Source organism: Loxodonta africana, chromosome 18 (assembly GCF_030014295.1).
Source record: "Loxodonta africana isolate mLoxAfr1 chromosome 18, mLoxAfr1.hap2, whole genome shotgun sequence".
Taxonomy (NCBI): Eukaryota; Metazoa; Chordata; class Mammalia; order Proboscidea; family Elephantidae; genus Loxodonta; species Loxodonta africana.
The window spans coordinates 48,935,223-48,954,109 of record NC_087359.1 but is presented as its reverse complement, the minus strand read 5'-3'; the positions used below and the strand labels follow the sequence as shown (position 1 = coordinate 48,954,109).

The 18,887-nt window shown below is 39.4% G+C and overlaps 1 protein-coding gene across 5 annotated transcripts in view; it reads left to right on the top strand.

The window, feature by feature from the left end:
- The window catches only part of TUBD1 (tubulin delta 1), a 40,848-nt gene that overhangs the window by 5,215 nt on the left and 16,746 nt on the right, over positions 1-18,887 (top strand). For 4 of the 5 annotated variants that reach the window (XM_010594278.3, XM_003414575.4, XM_010594279.3 and 1 more), the window contains exons 6-8: positions 4,231-4,395; positions 16,119-16,259; positions 17,948-18,131. In XM_010594278.3, coding sequence (XP_010592580.1) covers positions 4,231-4,395; positions 16,119-16,259; positions 17,948-18,131 — 490 coding nt within the window. The remainder of the gene's footprint in view (positions 1-4,230; positions 4,396-16,118; positions 16,260-17,947; positions 18,132-18,887) is intronic. The other variant, XM_023553523.2, reaches the window with a different exon arrangement.

The following is an 18,887-nucleotide window of genomic DNA, read 5'->3' as shown; positions in this document are numbered from 1 at the left end:
AGCATTTTATAATTAACAGCCTCCCCCTTCCTCAGCTTGTCAGCTTGAGGACTTTTTTGTCCTTATTCTTCATCTCCTTTTTTAATTGTTCTCACTTATGTTTTCTGACCATTTTTCACTTCCATCTGCTCCTCAGACACACATTTCCTACCATTTTTTCTTCAGCCCTTGTTCTTCAGGTGGTGCCTTATTAATTCGGACCATCTAGGTGCAAATCCTTACCTCCAGTTCTAATCTCTTTCCCAAATAGCTATCTCTTAGTGGTCTGCCGCTGCTTCAAATTTACCACGTTTTGAATAGATTCATCTTTTCATTTTTCCTATCTTTTCTCCCCTTCATCCGTCACTAAAACCAGCTCCTCTTCTTCAATTTCCTGTTCCTATCACCCAAATTTCTCACGTTGTTCTCCTCGCTCATCAGTATCATCAGACTTGTTGGTGTCATCTCTGCTATCTGTCTGGCATTCTACTTTCCTGTCTCATCAATATTAGTTAAGGGTCGCAATATTTTTCAGCTAATATAGCTGTTGTTTTTATTTGCCGTTGAGTCAATTCCGACTGACTCATCATGACCCCACGTTTACAGAGCAGAACTGCTCCATAGGGTTTCCAAGGCTGTGACCTTTCAAAAGTAGATCGCCAGTCTTGTCTCCCAAGGCTCTCTGCTGGGTGAATTTGAACTGCCAACCTTTCAGCTAGTAGTCCAGTGCTTGCGCTACCCAGGGCCTCCTAATATAGCTTTACTGTTTCTGAGTACACAGCAAACTAGCCTCTTTCTAGCCGGCCCCCCCGCACAAGAACAGAGGTTTAGTAAGGTTGTCTTAATCCTGCTTTTCTTCCTGTTGCCTGCTTCTTCCCCCTTCCACACTGGGTCCAAATGAACTTCCCCAAAGCACGGTTCTGATCCTCATGCTGTCTTATGTACATTCCAGGGCTCCTGTGTTGCCTACCACATTTGTCAGGATTCCTTAGCCTGGCATTCCCTGTCCTCCCCATAATAACCCTGACATTGTAGCTTCATCTCCTTTGCATGGATCCCCACCGACCTTTCGTCTCATCTCAGTTGTCTTTCTGCAGTCTGGTAGAACTTTCCTACCCAGATTCTTTTGCTCAGTGTTCCCTCTCCTTGGGAGCTCGCCCTCCGTCCCTTTGTACCTCCACTGAAATCTTACTCATCCTTCACGGTCCAATTCAAATGATAATTTTCCCACGAAGTTTTCTTACTGAGACCTTTAGCCAGAACAAGAGCCCTGGTGGCAGAGTGGTTAAGAGGTCAGTTGCTAACCAAAGGGTCAGCAGTTTGAATCCACCAGCCACTCTTAGGAAACCTTATGAGGCAGTTCTACTCTGTCCTATAGGGTCACTATGAGTTGGAATTGACTTGACGGCAGCGAGTTAGCAAGAAGAAACCCTTCTTTCCCCTGAACTCTTCTGGAATTCTATACCTCTTTTATGTTACTTAATGTTTTTTGCCTTTATTTTTTTTTTCAAAGTGTGCTTGTTTAACTTTAAAAGTAACACACACACGTACGTATTTATTCAAGAAGTACAAAAGGATATGCAATCAAAAGTAAGTCTTCCCCTTACCCCTTCCCAGACGCTTCCATGTGTTTCCTTAGAGAGGCATTCTGTCATGTTCATGTTTTATCATTCCCTTTCATTTGCAGCTTCCTTGGAGACAGGTGTCTTGTTAATTTCTGTGCATCCCACAGGACTTAGGATATTACTCACACAACTGCTTATTCAACTAACTTTTGACTTTCTACTGTATACCAGATACTATGCTAGATGTTGGGGATACTGTAGGGAGCCAACAAAGACCTTGTGTTCAGTGTGAAAGAGAGATGTTAATCAAATAATTAACACCAAGAATGTATAATTACAAACTAAGTTAAATGCCCTGAAGGAAAGGAGTACAATTCCAACAGAATGTATCACAAGGGAACCAGACCTAGAATTAAGGTCCAGAGAAGGCTGCCCTGAGGAATCGACACTGGTGCTGAGAGCTGTATCATGACTAGAAATTGACTAGGGACACGGAGGGAGAAGAGGGTTCCAAGCAGAATCACATGTTCAAAGGCCCTGTGGCAGAAGGGAGCATGGCACAACAAGAACCAAGAGAAATCCAATGTGTTTGGAGCACAGAAGATGGTTTGGGGTATGGTTGGAGTCTGAGGCTAGAGTGGTGAGTAGGAGCTGATTGCACAAGTCATTGAGGCCATTTTAACCTCTCGCTATGAGTCGAATTGACTCCATGGCAATGGGTTTTGTTTTTTTGCTTTTAACCTAAAAAAAAACCATTGCTGTTGAGTCAATTCCGACTCATAGCAACCCTAGAGAACAGAGTAGAACTGCCCCATAGGGTTTTCAAGGAGCATCTGGTACATTCCAGCTGCTGACCTTTTGGTTAGCAGTCATAGCTCTTAACCACTATGCCAACAGCATTAACCTAAGACCAGGGGAAAGCCACATAAGGATTTCAGTTAGGTTGGTAACTGTCTTAGTTATCTAGTGCTGCTATAACAGAAATACCACAAGTGGATGGCTTTAACAAACAAATTTATTCTCTCACAGTCTAGGAGGCTATAAGTCCGAATTCAGGGTGCCAGCTTCAAAGGAATGCTTTCTCTCTGTCAGCTCTGGGGGAAGGTCCCTGTCATGAATCTTCCCCTGGTCTGGGAGCTTGTTAGCAAAGGACCCCAGGTCCAAAGAATGCTCTCTCCTCCTGGTTCTTCATTCTTGGAGGTAGGGGGTCCACATGTCTCTCTGCTCACTTCTCTCTTTTGTATCTCAAAAGAGATTGACTCAAGATACAACTTCTAATCCTGTCTCATTAACATCATAGAGGTTAGAATTTACAACACATATGATAATCACATTAGGTCACAAAATGGTGGACAACCCCACAGTCCTGGGAATGATGGCCTAGCCAAGTTGACACACGTTTTTGGGGGATACAACTCAATTCATAAAGGTAGCAATTACATTTGCTTTTGGAAAGATCTATTGAACTGCCTGTAGAGAGCTGATTGAAGGGGAGTCTGTGGACTGGACTGGTCACTCACTGTAGAGAGATTGTGGTGACTTGAACTCACTGCACTGAGATAATAGAAGACAGGAGCTCCTTCCTGCTCCCTCTACCTGGAATATTCTTCTCCTGACAATTTTCCTACATCTTTCAAGTCTCAGCTCCTTGTTACCTCCTTAAAGTGTCCTTTCATGATCATCCTGTTTAAGGAGTGAGTGCCTGCTGTGATTCTCTACTGTAACAGAGACGAAAATGAAGAAAGTGATAGACTGATGGATTGAGAAGGCAGGAGGTCCATGGATTAGGGCTCCAGTGAGCTCAAAGAATGGTTGTAGCAGGAGAAGTTGAATAAGAAAGCTAGAGCGGAGCGCAGGAGGCAGCAATTAATAACTCATGGGTTAGTGTTCAGGAATTATTGCTGAACGTTGTTTGTTTCTTCGTGCTGTGCGGTAGAACTCAGCTCTAGGTATTTTACAGAGGATTATTATGTTCAAAAGAAACTCCACCAGCATAAGGTCATTTGTGCAGCATTTTGTAGATGTTTGTGTCAAAACTTAATCTTTTCATGAGGATATAGGATACAAACTTGCACTCAATGTTATCGTAAAATGTACGTTTCATGGTATGTTAATATGTTTCTCTCTCTCCCTTAGGTATTTTTATAAATATGTAAGACAGCTTTGAATGCAAAGCATATGAGCCTTTCTACTTAATTCTTTTTTCATTACAAGTTTCTAAAGATAGACACATCCCTTTCTTCAGGGATCACTAATCCTGCCACCTTTTCCTGGTAGGATTTCATGTTAACAGGTTTTGATGATCATTTAACCAGATAAAATAAATAAAAGATCTAGAAAAATTCCTGAAGGAACATTTAGTGAACACAGGGTGACAAGGAAAGCATTAAAGTCTTTGTACTTACTTTGTTTTCCTGGGGTTTAAGTATTTTGTTCACATTTCCAGTTACTCAGCTTCTAAACTCATTTCTTTTTTGGCAAATGTGTGTCTTGTCACCCATACTAATGAAGCAAATATATGGTATGTAATAGATATTGCCTCTGAAATGTTATTTATATTTTGAAATATAAGCATTTCTGGCTTTAGAAAAACACATTTGGCCCAGAAATCATGTTGTATATTAGCCATTGGCAACAACCTGGAATAAAAAAATTTAGTTCAGACTTTTTTTTTTTGTTTAAACAGGAGACTTAATGGAGAATTTAGTTCCCCATCCTGAATTCAAGATGCTCGGCGTGCGTAACATTCCTCAGATGTCTGAGAACTCACTGGCATATAGCACATTTACTTGGGCTGGCCTCCTCAAGCATTTGAGACAGATGCTCATTTCTAATGCAAAAATGGAAGAAGGTAATGGGTATTTTAAAAATAAACAACCCACAAACTGGAAAAAATGCCTGTCTTGGAGCACTCAGTATAAACTGGCTTGGGCTGGTTAGAATAGTGGTCCCTTGTTCTGGCCAGGGAGGCTCCTGCAGAAACTGACCAGGGCATCCAAGAAAGGCTTCTTAATCATTTCATTTTCAAAAACCATTTCAGATGAGTGTCACTTTTTTTTTTTTCATTTTACTTTAATGAAAGTAATTTATGAACGAACAATGTACAAAATCAAGTACACCTTCTCCTCAGTTATCAACTGTCTCATTATCTGACATTTTGTATTTATGACAATAGTAGAAATCTACTCCCGGCCTATTTCATGCATTAATGACGTATATCTGGCAGTAATGAATGCCTAGGTGCAAGGTGAGAGTAATACTGGCTATAACGGTTAAGGCTATGTGTCATCTTGGCTGGGCCGTGGTTCTCAGTGGTTTGGCAGTTGTGTAATGTGTAATATGTTGTGTAACATGCAGTGATGTAATTTGGTAGTTGTGTAATGATGTCGTCATCATCCATTTTGTGATCAGATGTGGTAATCCTCCATTTTTGCATAATACTGATTTCTGTTGAATAGCACAAGGAGACAAACTACATTCAGCAAATACCTGTCTTTGGAACCTAACCATGTCAATAAGTAGTTAAAACTCATACATTGGACTGTATGTAAACTGTATCTTAAAATTTTCAAAATAAAGTCAAGTAATTGTGCAGTATGAACTTTAATAGGGAAGACAACAGTCCCGTTCTATACTTCTCTACTCTCCAGCTGAAACTACTTTTAACATTTTTAACTGTTTTTCTGGACTTTTGCCTTCATATTTCTAAATATTATGCTTATGCTGTTATTTGTTTTATGTTTCAGTTTTAGGTATTATCCATTGCCTTTCTAATGTGAAAAATGAGGATCGAATCTTTTTATATCCCTTCTACACAAAAACAGACACGCATGTGCAGATGCACACGTACACACACGCACACATGCACACTCATCTCCCTCCATTCTCCCAATATAGTTATAACATATTATTTGGTTAGATCGGTTTTCAATGTTATGTTACTTTGACTATGTAAATATTATTCACAGTTGAGCCATGTACTGTGTACACAGATTATATTTTATTTCATGTTTAATTAATCTTTTCTTCCTAGAGTTAATTATTATATTTATTTGATTGATATGTAGCTATTACTAATCTATCCTTAAACTTTGCTGTAAAAATGAATCCCTTCTCAAAATATTCAAACCCATCAGGTAATCTATGGCTTCTGTCACCTGCTTGGAGAAATCTCTCCAAGCCTGATGAATAGCAGACACTGGCATCTCTCTTTGCCTCATCCTGTATTATATCACGTTTCCTGGATTTCAGATCTTCCTGTTTTTAGCCTTATTTCCTCATTTTGATGGGCTATACCTTTGAGTAGCTTCCTCAGGAAGGAAAAACTTAAGAATGTCTTTTAATAAATTTTCATTGTGGTGAAATATATATAATGAAACATTTGTGATTTTTAACCATTTTGAAGTGTACAGTTTAGTGACATTAATTATACTCACGTTGTGTAACTGTCACCACTGTCCATTTCCAAATGGTTTTCATCACCCTAAACAGAAATTCAATACCCTTTAAGCAATAACTCTCCCGCCCCACCACTAATAAACTTTAGTCTCTGCATTTGCCTGTTCTAGGTATTTCATAAGTGGGATCATACAGTATTTGTCCTCTTGTGTCAGACTTATTTCACTTAGTATAATGTTTTCAAGGTTCATCCTCGTAGCATGTATTAGAACTTCATTTCTCTTTATAGCTGAATAATATTTCACTGTATGGATGTACCACATTTTATTTGTCCGTTTATCTGTTAGCCGACAGATGGGTTGTTAACACTTTTTGGCTATTATGTATAATGCTGCAGTGAATACTGGTGTACAAGTATCTGTTTGAGTTTCTGTTTTCAAGTCTTCAAGGAATGGAATACCTAGGAGTGGAATTACTGGGTCATATGGTAAATCTGCATTTAACTCTTTGAGGGACTACTAAACTGTTCTCCACAGCAGCGGTGGATGAGGTTTCCAATTTCTCCACATCTTCAATAATACTTGTTATTTTCTGATAACGGCCATCCTGGTTAGTGTGAGTGGTATGTCATTGTGGTTTTGATGTACATTTCTCTAATGATTAGTGGGAGCCCTGGTGGCATAGTGGTTAAGAACTTGGTTGCTTACCAAAAGGTCAGCAGTTCGAATCCACCAGCTGCTCCTTGAGAACCATATGGGGTAGTTCTTCTCTGTCCTATAGGGTTGCTATGAGTCAGAATCAGACTTGAGGGCAAGGGGTTAATGACTAGTGAGGCTGAACATCTTTTCATATGTTTATTGGTCATTTGTATATCTTCTTTGGAAAAATGTATTTTCAAGTCATTTACTCATTTTTAAATCGCTTTGTCTTTTTGTTGTTGAGGGGAGGTAAAATTTTTAAGGCTACAAATGGCATTATTCTACCCTCACATTTGATTGATAATGTGGCTAAGTATAGGATTCTAGACTGGGAATCATTTCTCTGTTAACTTCCAGCTTCCATGTTGCTGTCCCACTGTCATTTTTTCCTAATCCTATTTTTTCTCTCTTGAAGCTTTTAAGATTTTCTCTTTGTCCCTACAATTTTGAAATTCCTTTGTGTAGATCTTTTGTTTATCTCTGCAGAGATACTGTTATCTCAGTAGAATGTAAGCTTTATCAGAGCAGAGATTTTTATCTGTTTTGTTCACTCTTGTATCACGGATTTAGCTTTTCCAGAGAGGAGACCCCCCTCTAGGATGGAGAAGGGGCAAGGGGCAGTCCACCTCTGCTGCAGGAAGTTGGGGAAGAGAGCTGGGGCTCTCTGCTTCTCATAGATTTTTAACCAATATCACTGTTTTTCCCCTCTTTTAGAAGTACCTGGACTGCTTCTAGGACCTCCATTGTGGGGAAAAATTTCAGCTTTCCCTGCTCTCCTAAGTCAGTAACCTCTGGTTCATTTGCTTTCCAGCTTCTGAAATTTTGTTGCCATTACCTATCTTCTCTCCTGTTCTTTTGTATTCTTCTTTATGCCTTAAAAAAAATCCATTTATTGTCTTCCTAGTGAGATTTTGGGAGAGATTGGCAGTAAACTAGAATGTTCAGTCTGTCCTATTTAACTGGAAATCACTATTATTTATTATTTTAGTAGAATATATTTTACTCCAAAATAAAATAACTTAGGTTTCTCTACTGTGAAAGTCGGTTTCCTCTACAGTTACTTGAAATATGTTATGGATTTTAAATTATAGTGCCACAGGTTTGAAGATGAGTAGAAAGTTAACATCTTAAAGTAGTACTTACAAATATTTTGGCCGCAGTACTTGATTTTCTAGCAATACCTGTTAACATCTCAAGGAACACAGTGTTTCTCAGGGTAGCCTGAGACATGCTGCTCTTGACTCCCGTAGGTCAATAAACCACAGTTTGCTTAGTCATTTTCCCATGCTGGACTTCTGGGGTATTACCATTTCATCACAGTTATAGGTAGATCTTTGAACATATAAATTTTTTCATATATATATATATATATGTGTGTGTGTGTCTTATGATTATATTGTTAGGTGACGTCCAGCTGATTCTGACTCAGCAACCACATGTAACAGAGTAGAGCTGACCCATAGGGTTTTCTTGGCTGCAGTCTTTATGGGAGCAGAATGCCAGGTCTTTCTCTTGGGGAGCTGCTGGGTGGATTCCAGCTGTATGCAAAGATTGAACCCATTTTTATCACCATTGGCAATATCTCTATTTCCACATGTCCTAGCAAGGGGCGAATGAGTGAGTGATCCAGGAGGGGGCAAGACAGAAGTTGCAATGTCTTTTATAACCTAGCTTTGGAAGTCACACAGCATCATTTCCACGCCATCATTTTGGTTACTGAGGTCAGCCATATCCAGGGACTGTGTAAGGGTATGAACTCCAGGAGGCAAGCATCACTGGGGTTCGTCGTGGAGGCTGGCTACCTGCCCTTTGTCCCCTAATGAATGACATCCCTCCCACATGCAGAATATACTCACCCCTCTGACAGCCCCACAAAAGTCACATCCCATTAGCACATCACCACAAAGTCCAGAATCTTGTTATCTAAAATCAGGTCCAGGTGTAGATTTATATTCCTCAGGTGAGACTCCTTGAGTATAGTTCTTTGCTCCCCTGACACCCAGCTCCTATGGTGGAACAGGCATAGTGTAACTGTGGTAGATACTCCCTTCCATAAAGGGGGAAAATGGAAGACACACAGGAGTCAGTGGTCCGTGCAGACTTTTTAAAAAACAAAACTGGGATTACATTACCAGTTGTCGAGTTGATTCCAACTCATGGTGACCTTATGTGTTGCAGAATAGAACTGCGCTCCATAGAGTTTTCATGGCTGTGACCATTTGAAAGAAGATCACCAGGCCTTTCTTCCACGGTGCCTCTGGGTGGGTTGAGACTACCAACCTTCCAGTTAGTAACCTAGCGCTTAACCTTTTGTGCCACCCAGGAACTCTGGGATCACATTATACATATTTTATTATTCTCCAACTTTTGTTCAACATAACAATAATTTGTGGCCTTCTTTCTAATTCAGTATGTTTAGACATGCTTCATTTTTAATAGCCATGTAGTTTTCTACAATATATGTGCCATAATGTATTACATGCTCATAGATTAAAGGGTCAAGTAATTCTACAAGGCTGTTTGTGAAAAAGATCAGTCTCCTGCATTCCCCTATTTTCTCCTTCCCAGAGGCAACCATTCTAAAAAAACTCTTGCCAGGTTTTTTTTTTTTATTATTATTATTACTATTTTCATCCATTTGTTGCCATTTCTTGATTTTTCAGTTATTTATGTATTATTTACTTCTCACTATGGAAGGTCATGACTGAGATTTTCTTCACACTGGTCCCCAAGCCTTACAAACATATATACCCTCTGCCCCCATCTTTCCACTATAGTACTGTCATAGTTTGGTTAAAGCAATATTCAGTAGTATATTATCATGATTAAGTAATACTGTTCACAGCTGAGTCACATAGTATACTGTGATTATTTTTCTTTCTTGAACAGTTTGTTTTCTTTAAAGCTAACAATTGCCTTGTTTTGTTTGCTTAGTTTTTCTATGTATGTATCACTTATTCAATCCCAAATTTTTCTTTAGTTGTCTAAATTTTCTCTTGATATGTTCAGACTGATCAGGTATTCTATCAATTTCACTTCTTAAAGAAGTCTCTCCTAGAGCCTTCTGACGTGCTCCAGTCTAGCCTTTCTGCTGTCTACAGTCAGTACACATTTATCATCCTGGAGATTCCCTTTGCCTGTCTCCTGTGTTGGATATTCTGCTTGGAGGATTTAGACATAGCCCCAGTGAGCTGGGGGAAGAAGTGTGTGGGGTCGTCATTGTCATGGTTTTCACTTGATCTCTCTGATTTTTCAGTACAGCATAGTAGTTGCCATCAAATTAACTTTGACTCATGGCAACCCCATGTACATCAGAGTAGAACTGTGTTCACTGGGTTTTCAGTGGCTGATTTTTCAGAAGCAGGTCACTAGGCCTGTCTTCTGAGGCATCTCTAGGCAGACTCAAACCTCTAAACTTTCAGTCAGCAACCAAGCTCGTTAACCATTTGTACCACCCAGGGACTCCCTCTGTCTCTATGTATTGCCTATTCTGGACCTTTCATATAAATGGAATCATACAATATATAGTTTTTTGTCTGGCTTCTTTCACTTAGCCTAATGTTTTTTTGAGGTTTATCCATGTTGTGGTATGTATCAGTAATCGTTTCTTTTTATTGCCAAATAGTATTCCACTGAACGGGCATACCATATTTTGTTTGCATGTCTAATAGTTAATGGACATTTAGATTATGTCTACCTTTTGGTGATTGTGGACATTCATGTACAAGTCTTTGGGTGGACATATGTTTTCATTTCTCTTGGGTAGATTCCTAGGAGTGGAATTTCTGGGGCGAATGATAGTCTGTGTTTAGTCTTTTATGAAACTGCTAAACTGTTTTTCAAGATGGCTGTACCATTCCCACCAGCAATGGATGATGGTTCTAGTGTCTGCACATCCTGGTCAATGTCTGGTATTGTTGGTCTCTTTGATTATAGCCATTCTAATAGGTGTGTAGTGATACCCTATTGTGGTTTTAATTTGCATTTTCCTAATGACTAATGATGTTGAGCATCTTTTCATATGCTTATTAGCCATCTTTTTTGGTGAAATTTCTATTCAGATCTTTTCCCAGTTTTTTATTGACTTGTTGGTCTTATTATTACTGAGTTCAGCATACCAAATTTTTTATTTGCTGTATTTCTGTTTTTGCTGAAAATCGATCTGTTATTGCACACTGAATGTTATCCCTATCCTATGCATCATTTGAGAGAGTACTTTCTTTTTTTAATATGTTATTGTGTTTAAGATGAAAGTAATAGCAGATTAGGTTCCCACTTAACAGGTTTTTTTTACAAATTATTTGGTAATATTGGTTACATTTTCCACAATGTGTCCTTATTCTCATTCATTTTGTTCTGGTGGTACCATCTCCAGTACTCTAGTTTCCCTGCCCCTTACCTTCTCACCTTTGCTTTTGAGTAATTTTTGACCGTTTGATCTATTGTAGATGATTAGATGATTTTTTTAAAGAAGCTCATTACTCATGGGTGATATTCTTTATTTTATGAGCCAATCTGTTATTCAGTTAAAAGGTGACCTCAAGGGGAAAATTTTAGTTTAAGGTTTAAAGCACGTTATGGCGATAGACTTGGGGAGTCCTCTAGTTTCAACCAGTCTGGACTTTTTAAAAATTTGAGTTCTGTTCCATGTTTTTCTCTCATTCTGTTAGGATCCATCTAATGTGGCCCTGATCAGAATGGTCCATAGTGGTAGCCAGGTACCATTTAGTACTGGTCTCAAGGTAGAGGAGGCTGTGGTTCTTACAGACTATTAGTCCTTGTCATGGATTGAGTTGTGTTCCCCAAAAATATCTGTCGGCATGGCTAGGTCATGATTCCCAGTGTTGTATGATTGTCTACCATTTTGTCATCTGATGTGATTTCCCTGTGTGCTGTAAATCTTATCACTATGATGTAATGAGATGGATTAGTGGCAGTTATATTGATGAGATCTACAAGATTAGGTAGTGTTTTAAGCCAGTCTCTTTTGAGATATAAAAGAGAGAAGCAAACAGAGAGATGTGGGGACCTCATACCACCAAGAAAGCAGTGCTGGGAGCAGAGTGCATCCTTTGGACCTGAGGTTCCTGCACTGAGTTGCTTCAGACCAAGGGAAGACTGATGCATTACGAGGACCTTCCTTCAGAGCCAACAGAGAGAGAAAGCCTTCCCCTGGAGCCAGTGCCCTGAATTCAGACTTCTAGCCTACTGAACTGGGAAAGAATAAACTTCTCTTTGTTAGAGCCATCCACTTGTGGTATTTCTGTTATAGCAGCACTAGATGACTAAGACAGAATTTGGTACCAGGAGTGGGGTGCTGCTCTAACAGATACCTAAAATGTGGGAGTGGTTTTGAAACTGTGAACAGATAGAGGACTCAGAAAGAAGTGAGGAGAACTGTTAACACCGGAGATGGTGCAGATGGTGGGAAGCAGCAGCAGAACCAGGAGACCAGCACCAGACAGAGCTGGAGCCAACCCGTGGAGCGAAAGAGCTGAATGCCTTGGCACAGGAGGCCTCCTGGTAGAGTGGGGTGCCTCTGGGCACTTATTGGTAGAGCTAGGCTTGCGACCTAGAGTGCGTTCTTTGGACCTGGGGTTCCTGCACTGAATAATTCCAGACCAAGGGAAGACTGATGCATAATGAGGACCTTCTTTCAGAGCCAACAGAGGGAGAAAGCTTTCCCCTGGAGCCGACACCCTGAATTTGGACTTCTAGCCTACTGGACTGTGAGAGAATAAACTTCTTTTTGTTAAAGGCATCCATTTGTGGTATTTCTGTTAAAGCAGCACTAAGTGACTAAGACAATTCTCTAGGCTACTTTCTGCCCTAAGCCTTTGGTTTCCTTCTTTCTCTTTTGTTCCAGATGAGTAGAGTCCAATAATTGTATCTTAGATGGTCACTTACAAGCTTTTAAGGCCCCAGACATTAGTCACCACATTGGGACAAAGAACATGACCTTTCTGAAGTATATTATGCCAGTTAACTGAAGCCGCCGCTTGAGAGTATGGTCCTAAGTCTTGAAGCACTGAAAACCAATCTCGTGAGGTGCTTGGTTATGTCTAAGAAGTATTCGTACCTGTGTCCCCTATGTGGTTTATTACGTATGTGGATATACATGCATGCACACACATACCTGTATGTACATATGCCTATAGATACTTCTATCTGTGCACACATATGTACCCACATACTCATACTTACATACTTACATGTCTATATACATATTTGTGTAACCACACACGTTATTTTGATCATTGGTGGTGTCGCCAAATTATATTTTTGTCATATTCTTTACCAAAGACATCCTTTTCTATTGTGCACTCTTAGTGACATCACTTATGTAGGTCAAGCTGTGTGCACTTCACCTATATTCAGTGGTACCTTTCCAATCACCAGAGCTAACAAGTGCCCACTATCTTGAGAGTACTTCCATCCCCGCATCTGAAGTAACTTGCAATGAGCATTAGTCTGTGTGTATATACAGTAAAACCTGTAAAAGCCGGAATCTGTATAAGGCAGAAACCTGTCACAGAAGGAAAACTAAAATATTTCCCACTAAAAGACGTGATGGAAAAGTGGTAAGACTGCACCCTATCAAAGGTGGAAAACTTGTAAGACACAGAAAAACAAGGTAGTCCCGTCAAGTTCCAGCTCTCACAGGCTTCACTGTATCTATTCTTGTCTTATAAAAGTGAGATCATACAATATTTGTCCTTTTGTGATTGACTTGTTTCACTCAGCATAATGTCCTCCAGATTCATCCACATTATATGATGTTTTGAGGTCTCATCATGATTCTTTATGGCTGCATAGTATTCCATTGTATGTATGTACCACATTTTATCTGTTCATCTGTTGATAGGCACTTAGGTTGTTTCCATCTTTTTCTATTGTGAATAATACTGTAATGAATATAGGCGTGCGTATGTCTATTTGTGTCACTGCAGTTACATCTTTAGGGTATATACCCTAACGTGGGATTGCTGGATCATAAAGTGTTTCTATTTCTAGCTTTTTGACGAACTGCCATACTGTTTTTCAAAGTGGTTGTAACATTTTACAATCTCACCAGCAGTGGATAGGGGTTATAGTCTCCCAACCACCTTGCTGGCATTTGTTGTTTTCTGTTTTCGTTTTTTTTAATCTGTGCCATTTTAGCAGGGATGAGATGGTATCTCATTATAGTTTTGATTTGCATCTCTCTAATGGCTAATGATCACAAGCATCTTTTCATATGTTTGTTGGCCACTTGAATGTCGTCTTTGATGAAGTGTCTGTTCATGTCCTTTGCCCATTTTTTAATTGGATTTTTTTGTTGTTGAAGTTTTCTATATAGAGATGAGACCCTTATCAGATATGTCGTTCCTAAAGTTTTTTTCCTAGTCTGGAGGCAAGGGAGCATTTTCTTAAAATATCCATATGACTAGTGAATTTTCGGTCCTATTTTTGTTTTGTGTTTCTACAACCCTTAATATTTTTTTGTGTTTTGTTTATTAAGGTATATAAAGTAAAATTCATCCTTTTTAGGAGTATAGTTTCATGCATTTTGACACACTTATACAGCATGTAATCATCACCACAATTAAGATAGAATATTTCCATCTTCCCAAAAAGGTTCCTTGTAACCCTTTGTAGCTAATCCCTTCCCTCTACTTCCAGTCCCTGGCAGCCATTTTCTGATTTTATCCCTATAGTTTTACCTTTTCCAGAATGTTATCATCTTAGTTGTCTGTCGCTGCTATAACAAAAATACGACAAGTTGGTGGCCTAAAAGGAGCCCTAATGGTACAGTGGTTAAGTGCTCACCTTCTAACTGAAAGGTGTGTGGTTCAAACCTACCAGCTGCTCCGCAGGAGAAAGATGTGGCAGTCTGCTTCCATAAAGATTTACAGCCTTGGAAACCCCATGGGGCAGTTCTACTCTGTCCTATAGAGTCGCTATGAGCTGAAATTGACTCAACAGCAATGGGTTTGGTTTTGGTTTGGGTGACTTTAACAAATAGAAATTTATTTTCTCACAATTTAGGAGGCTAGCAGTCCAAATTCAGGATGCTGGCTCAAGAGGAAGGCTTTTTCTCACTGTTGGCTGTGCAAAAAAGTCCGTGTTTCTTCTGAGCTTCTGCTCCTGCTTCATGTGGCCTGGCATCTGTCTTCCACCATCTCTGCTCTGCTTGCTTTAATCTCTTTCATATCTCACAAGAGACTGACTTAAGATTTACCCTGCACTACATAACCAAACACCACACAGAACTGAGTTACCAAGCTTGAAGGCTAAGGACCATAGTCTCAAGGGACATCTAGGTGAATTGGCATAATATAGTTCATAAAGGGAATGTTCTTCTTCCTAGTTTGTATAGCATCTAGGGTCTGAAAAGCTTTCAAGCGGCCACCTAAGATACAACTATTGTTCTCTTGTCTGGAGCAAATGTGAAGAAAACCAAAGACTCAAGGAAGCAATTAGTCCAAAGGACTAATGGCCCACATGAATCACAGCCTCCTCTAGCCTGTGACCAGAAGAACTAGGTGGTGTCTGATCTTTCTAACCAGGAATACAATAGAAGGTCCTGGTCAGAAAGGGAAAAAAATGTAGAACAAAAGTCAAATTCATAAAAATAGACCAGATACACTGGTCTGATAGAGACTGGAGGAATCCCTGAGACTGTTGCCCTAAGACACCCTTCTGACTTGGAACTGAAGCCGCTCCCAAAAGTCACCTTTCAGCCAAGTAATAGACTGGCCTACAAAATAAACAATAACACCCATGAGGAATGTGCTCCTGAGAACTATCAACTATACGAGATCAAAAGGGCAATATTTGTCCAAGAGCAAAAACGAGAAGGCAGGGAGTGGCAGGGAAAACTGGAGGAATGGAAACAGGGAACCCAGGGTAGAAATGGGGAGAGTGCTGAAATATTCCGGGAATTGCAACCAATGTGATGGAACAATCTGTGTATGAATTATTTGAACTGCTGACCTTTTGTTTAGCAGCCGAATGCTTAACCACTGTACCACCAGGGCTTCAGTAGTTAGTTGCTTTCTATTGCGGAGTAGAATTCCATTGTATGCATGTACACACCCATTAATATTTGATGATGAGTATTTTATGTCTTTCTCAGAATTGAGTAGTTTGAATAACTTTATGTTGACAAGATAAGAATTTTCAAACTTCTAGAGGAAAAAACAGCCCTGGTCGCACAGTGGTTAAGTGCTATGGCTGCTAATTCAAAGGTTACCAGTTTGAATCCACCAGATGTTTCTTGGAAACCCTATGGGGCAGCTCTACTCTGTCCTGTAGGGTCAATATGAGTCAGAATCGACTGGATGGCAACAGGTTTGGTTTTTTTGGTTTTAGAGGAAAAACAACTTTTACCTATCAAATAAAAAATTTTGTAAAATGCATATACCACAAGATATTTTTATCCTCTTGTTCAAACCCATATATAAAGTCTTTTCCTTTTTTTCCCTTTTTTTGTTAGGTATCAATTGGCAGGTACGGCCCCCTTTATCAGGACTCCCTGCTCTTGGCAAAACGTCTTTCAACAAAGAGCCTCATTTTAACACTTCCATTGCTAACTTGGTCATCCTTCGTGGGAAAGATGTGCAAAGCGCAGATCTGGGTAAGCAGAAATTGAAATAGAAATTAAGATGCACGTTTTCATAGATGATGATAATAAACAATCCCTGAATTTATTCTTAAGAAAAATAATAACTATGAGTTTTAGTGGCAAAATGGAGTAAAGCCATTGTTTCAGGTGGCGTGTGACTGAAAACCAGAATAGAAGTGGTTTAAACAAGATCAACATTTAATTCTCTCTTCTGAACATCTGTTTGCTCTGTGGCTCACCTTGTGGCTTCGTCCTTATAGTCCAAGACACCTGCTTGAATTCCAGTCATCAAGTTCACGTAGAAACAAGCAAAGAAGGGTCGAGCTTCCTCCTCCTAAAGTCACACACCATGCTTATATTTATATCCCGCTGACAAGGACTGAGTCATGTGCTGTGCCTGGCTGCAAGGGAGTCCATGAGCTCAATTAATTTGGGGGCTCTGTTACTAAGGAAGAAAGGGAGAACAGGTATTGCAGAACTAGTGGTCTCTGTGACAAGTATTCTTATAAAATTGTCAGGAAGTTGAGAAAGCGTTACCCTGTATGTCAAAGGACTTTATCAGCAAAGTGAAGAGACAACCTTCAGATCTGGAGAACATTTTTGGGACCTATATATCAGATAAGGGTTTAATATCCAGAATATATAAAGAACATCTACAACTTAAGAAAAAGACAACCCAATCAAAAAATGGGCAAAGATTTGAATAGATAGTTCACCAAAGAAGATACACAAATAGCCATGAAAAGATGCTCAGCCTCATTAGCCATTAACCAAAAAAAAAAACCTGTTGCCATAAAGTGGATTCCAACTCATAACAACCCTATAGGACAGAATAGAACTTCCCCATAGGGTTTCCAAGGAACGGCTGGTGGATTCATATTGCAGACCATTTGGTTAGCAGCCACAGCTCTTAATCACTGCTGCATTAGGGAGATGCAAATCAAAACCACAATGAGATACCACTTCACCCCCACTAGGATGGCAAAGATAAAAAACAAAAACCGAAAACAACAAATGTTGGGGAGGATGTGGAGAAACTGGAGCCTTTGTCCTTTGCTAGTGGGAATGCAAAATGGTACAGACGCTGTGGAAAACAATTTGGTAGTTCCTCAAAAAATTAAACATAGAACTGCCATATGACCCAGGAATTCCAGTGCTAGGTATAGACTAGAGAGACTTGAAAGAGTGACACAGACACATGCGCACCAGTGTTCACTGCACCACTATTCACAATAGCCAAAAGGTGGAAACAGCCTAAATATCTCGCAGTAGGAAACTTGTTGCATAAGTTATGGTATGTTCCTATAAGGGACCTTAAAGATGAGTGATATTTGTGGACAAGTAAAGAAGTTCACAACCTGTCAGTGAATGGAAAATTCAGATTACAGAAGGGCAGCAGGTATGTAAGATTATATACACAAAGGTCAACAGAAATGTTCTTAGTGGTCATCTCTGGGTTTTGGCATTTCAGCAGTTTAGGTGACTTTTAAAATTTCTTCTTAATACTTTTCTGAATGGTGTAAATTACTACAGTTTTTTCTCCTAATGAACATAGATCATTAATCCAAAAGCAATATAAAGCTAGTTTTAAAAGGCAAAACAAAAGGAGATTTTTGATGAAGTGGATAAGAAAATATTTGTTTATTTTCAAAATTAATAATTTATGATGTAAAGAATAACTTACATTGTTTTTACTCTAGGGGGATTTAAAGATCCAGCTCTCTATACTTCCTGGTTACAGCCTGAAAATGCTTTCAACGTATGGAAAACTCAGCGAGCCTTCAACAAATACGAGAAGTCTGCAGCATTGGTCAGCAATAGCCAGTCCTTAGTAAAACCACTTGATACGATTGTGGGCAAAGCATGGAACATGTTTGCTTCAAAGTAAGTAAAATGTCAATCTCCAAACTTCTCTAAGCTTAGGCAGACAATAGAGTATAGAGGTAAACACGAGGCAGGAACTGGAGTAAGCATGGCTCCCCACTTTGTAGGTACGAATCCTTGGGCATGTTACTGAGGCCACGTTTCTTCCTTTATACAATGGGACCTAACTGAGAGACTGTGTGGTAGGGATTAAATGAGATAAAAATGTAAAAACAGCTAGTATAGTGGCTGACCAGTAAATGCTTGATACTTGCATTCCATTATTGTTAGTGATTATTATATTGATATTTTAGTGTAGTAGTAATGGTAAAAAAAAAATAAAAATTATTTTATTTATTTATTTTTTTATTGACTAAATGGGCAGTTTCTAAGAGAGATGAAATTTAAAGCAGGAATTTCATTATAAGGGAGGAGACAGTAAGATAGTTTTCCAAAATAAGATCCTTGGGAGACTGGAAAAGCTCCTCATCTTTCTCAGTAAGAAATCTGGCAAGTTCAACTCTACTTGATACTAAGAAATGTTTTATCAGATTTCTTGACCTGTTCCACAATTACTTGATGTCGGAACAAAATTCCTAAAATGACTGGATGGGGCCTCTCCTTTGCTTAGCTGGGATTCCTGAGGGCCCAGCCATCCTGCATGCTTACATCCCCCCACTTTCTGGCATAATGGTCCCCCCACTCTCATAAAAAAAAAAAAAACAAAAACACTGCCATTGAGTCGATTCCGACTCATAGCGACCCTACAGGACAGAG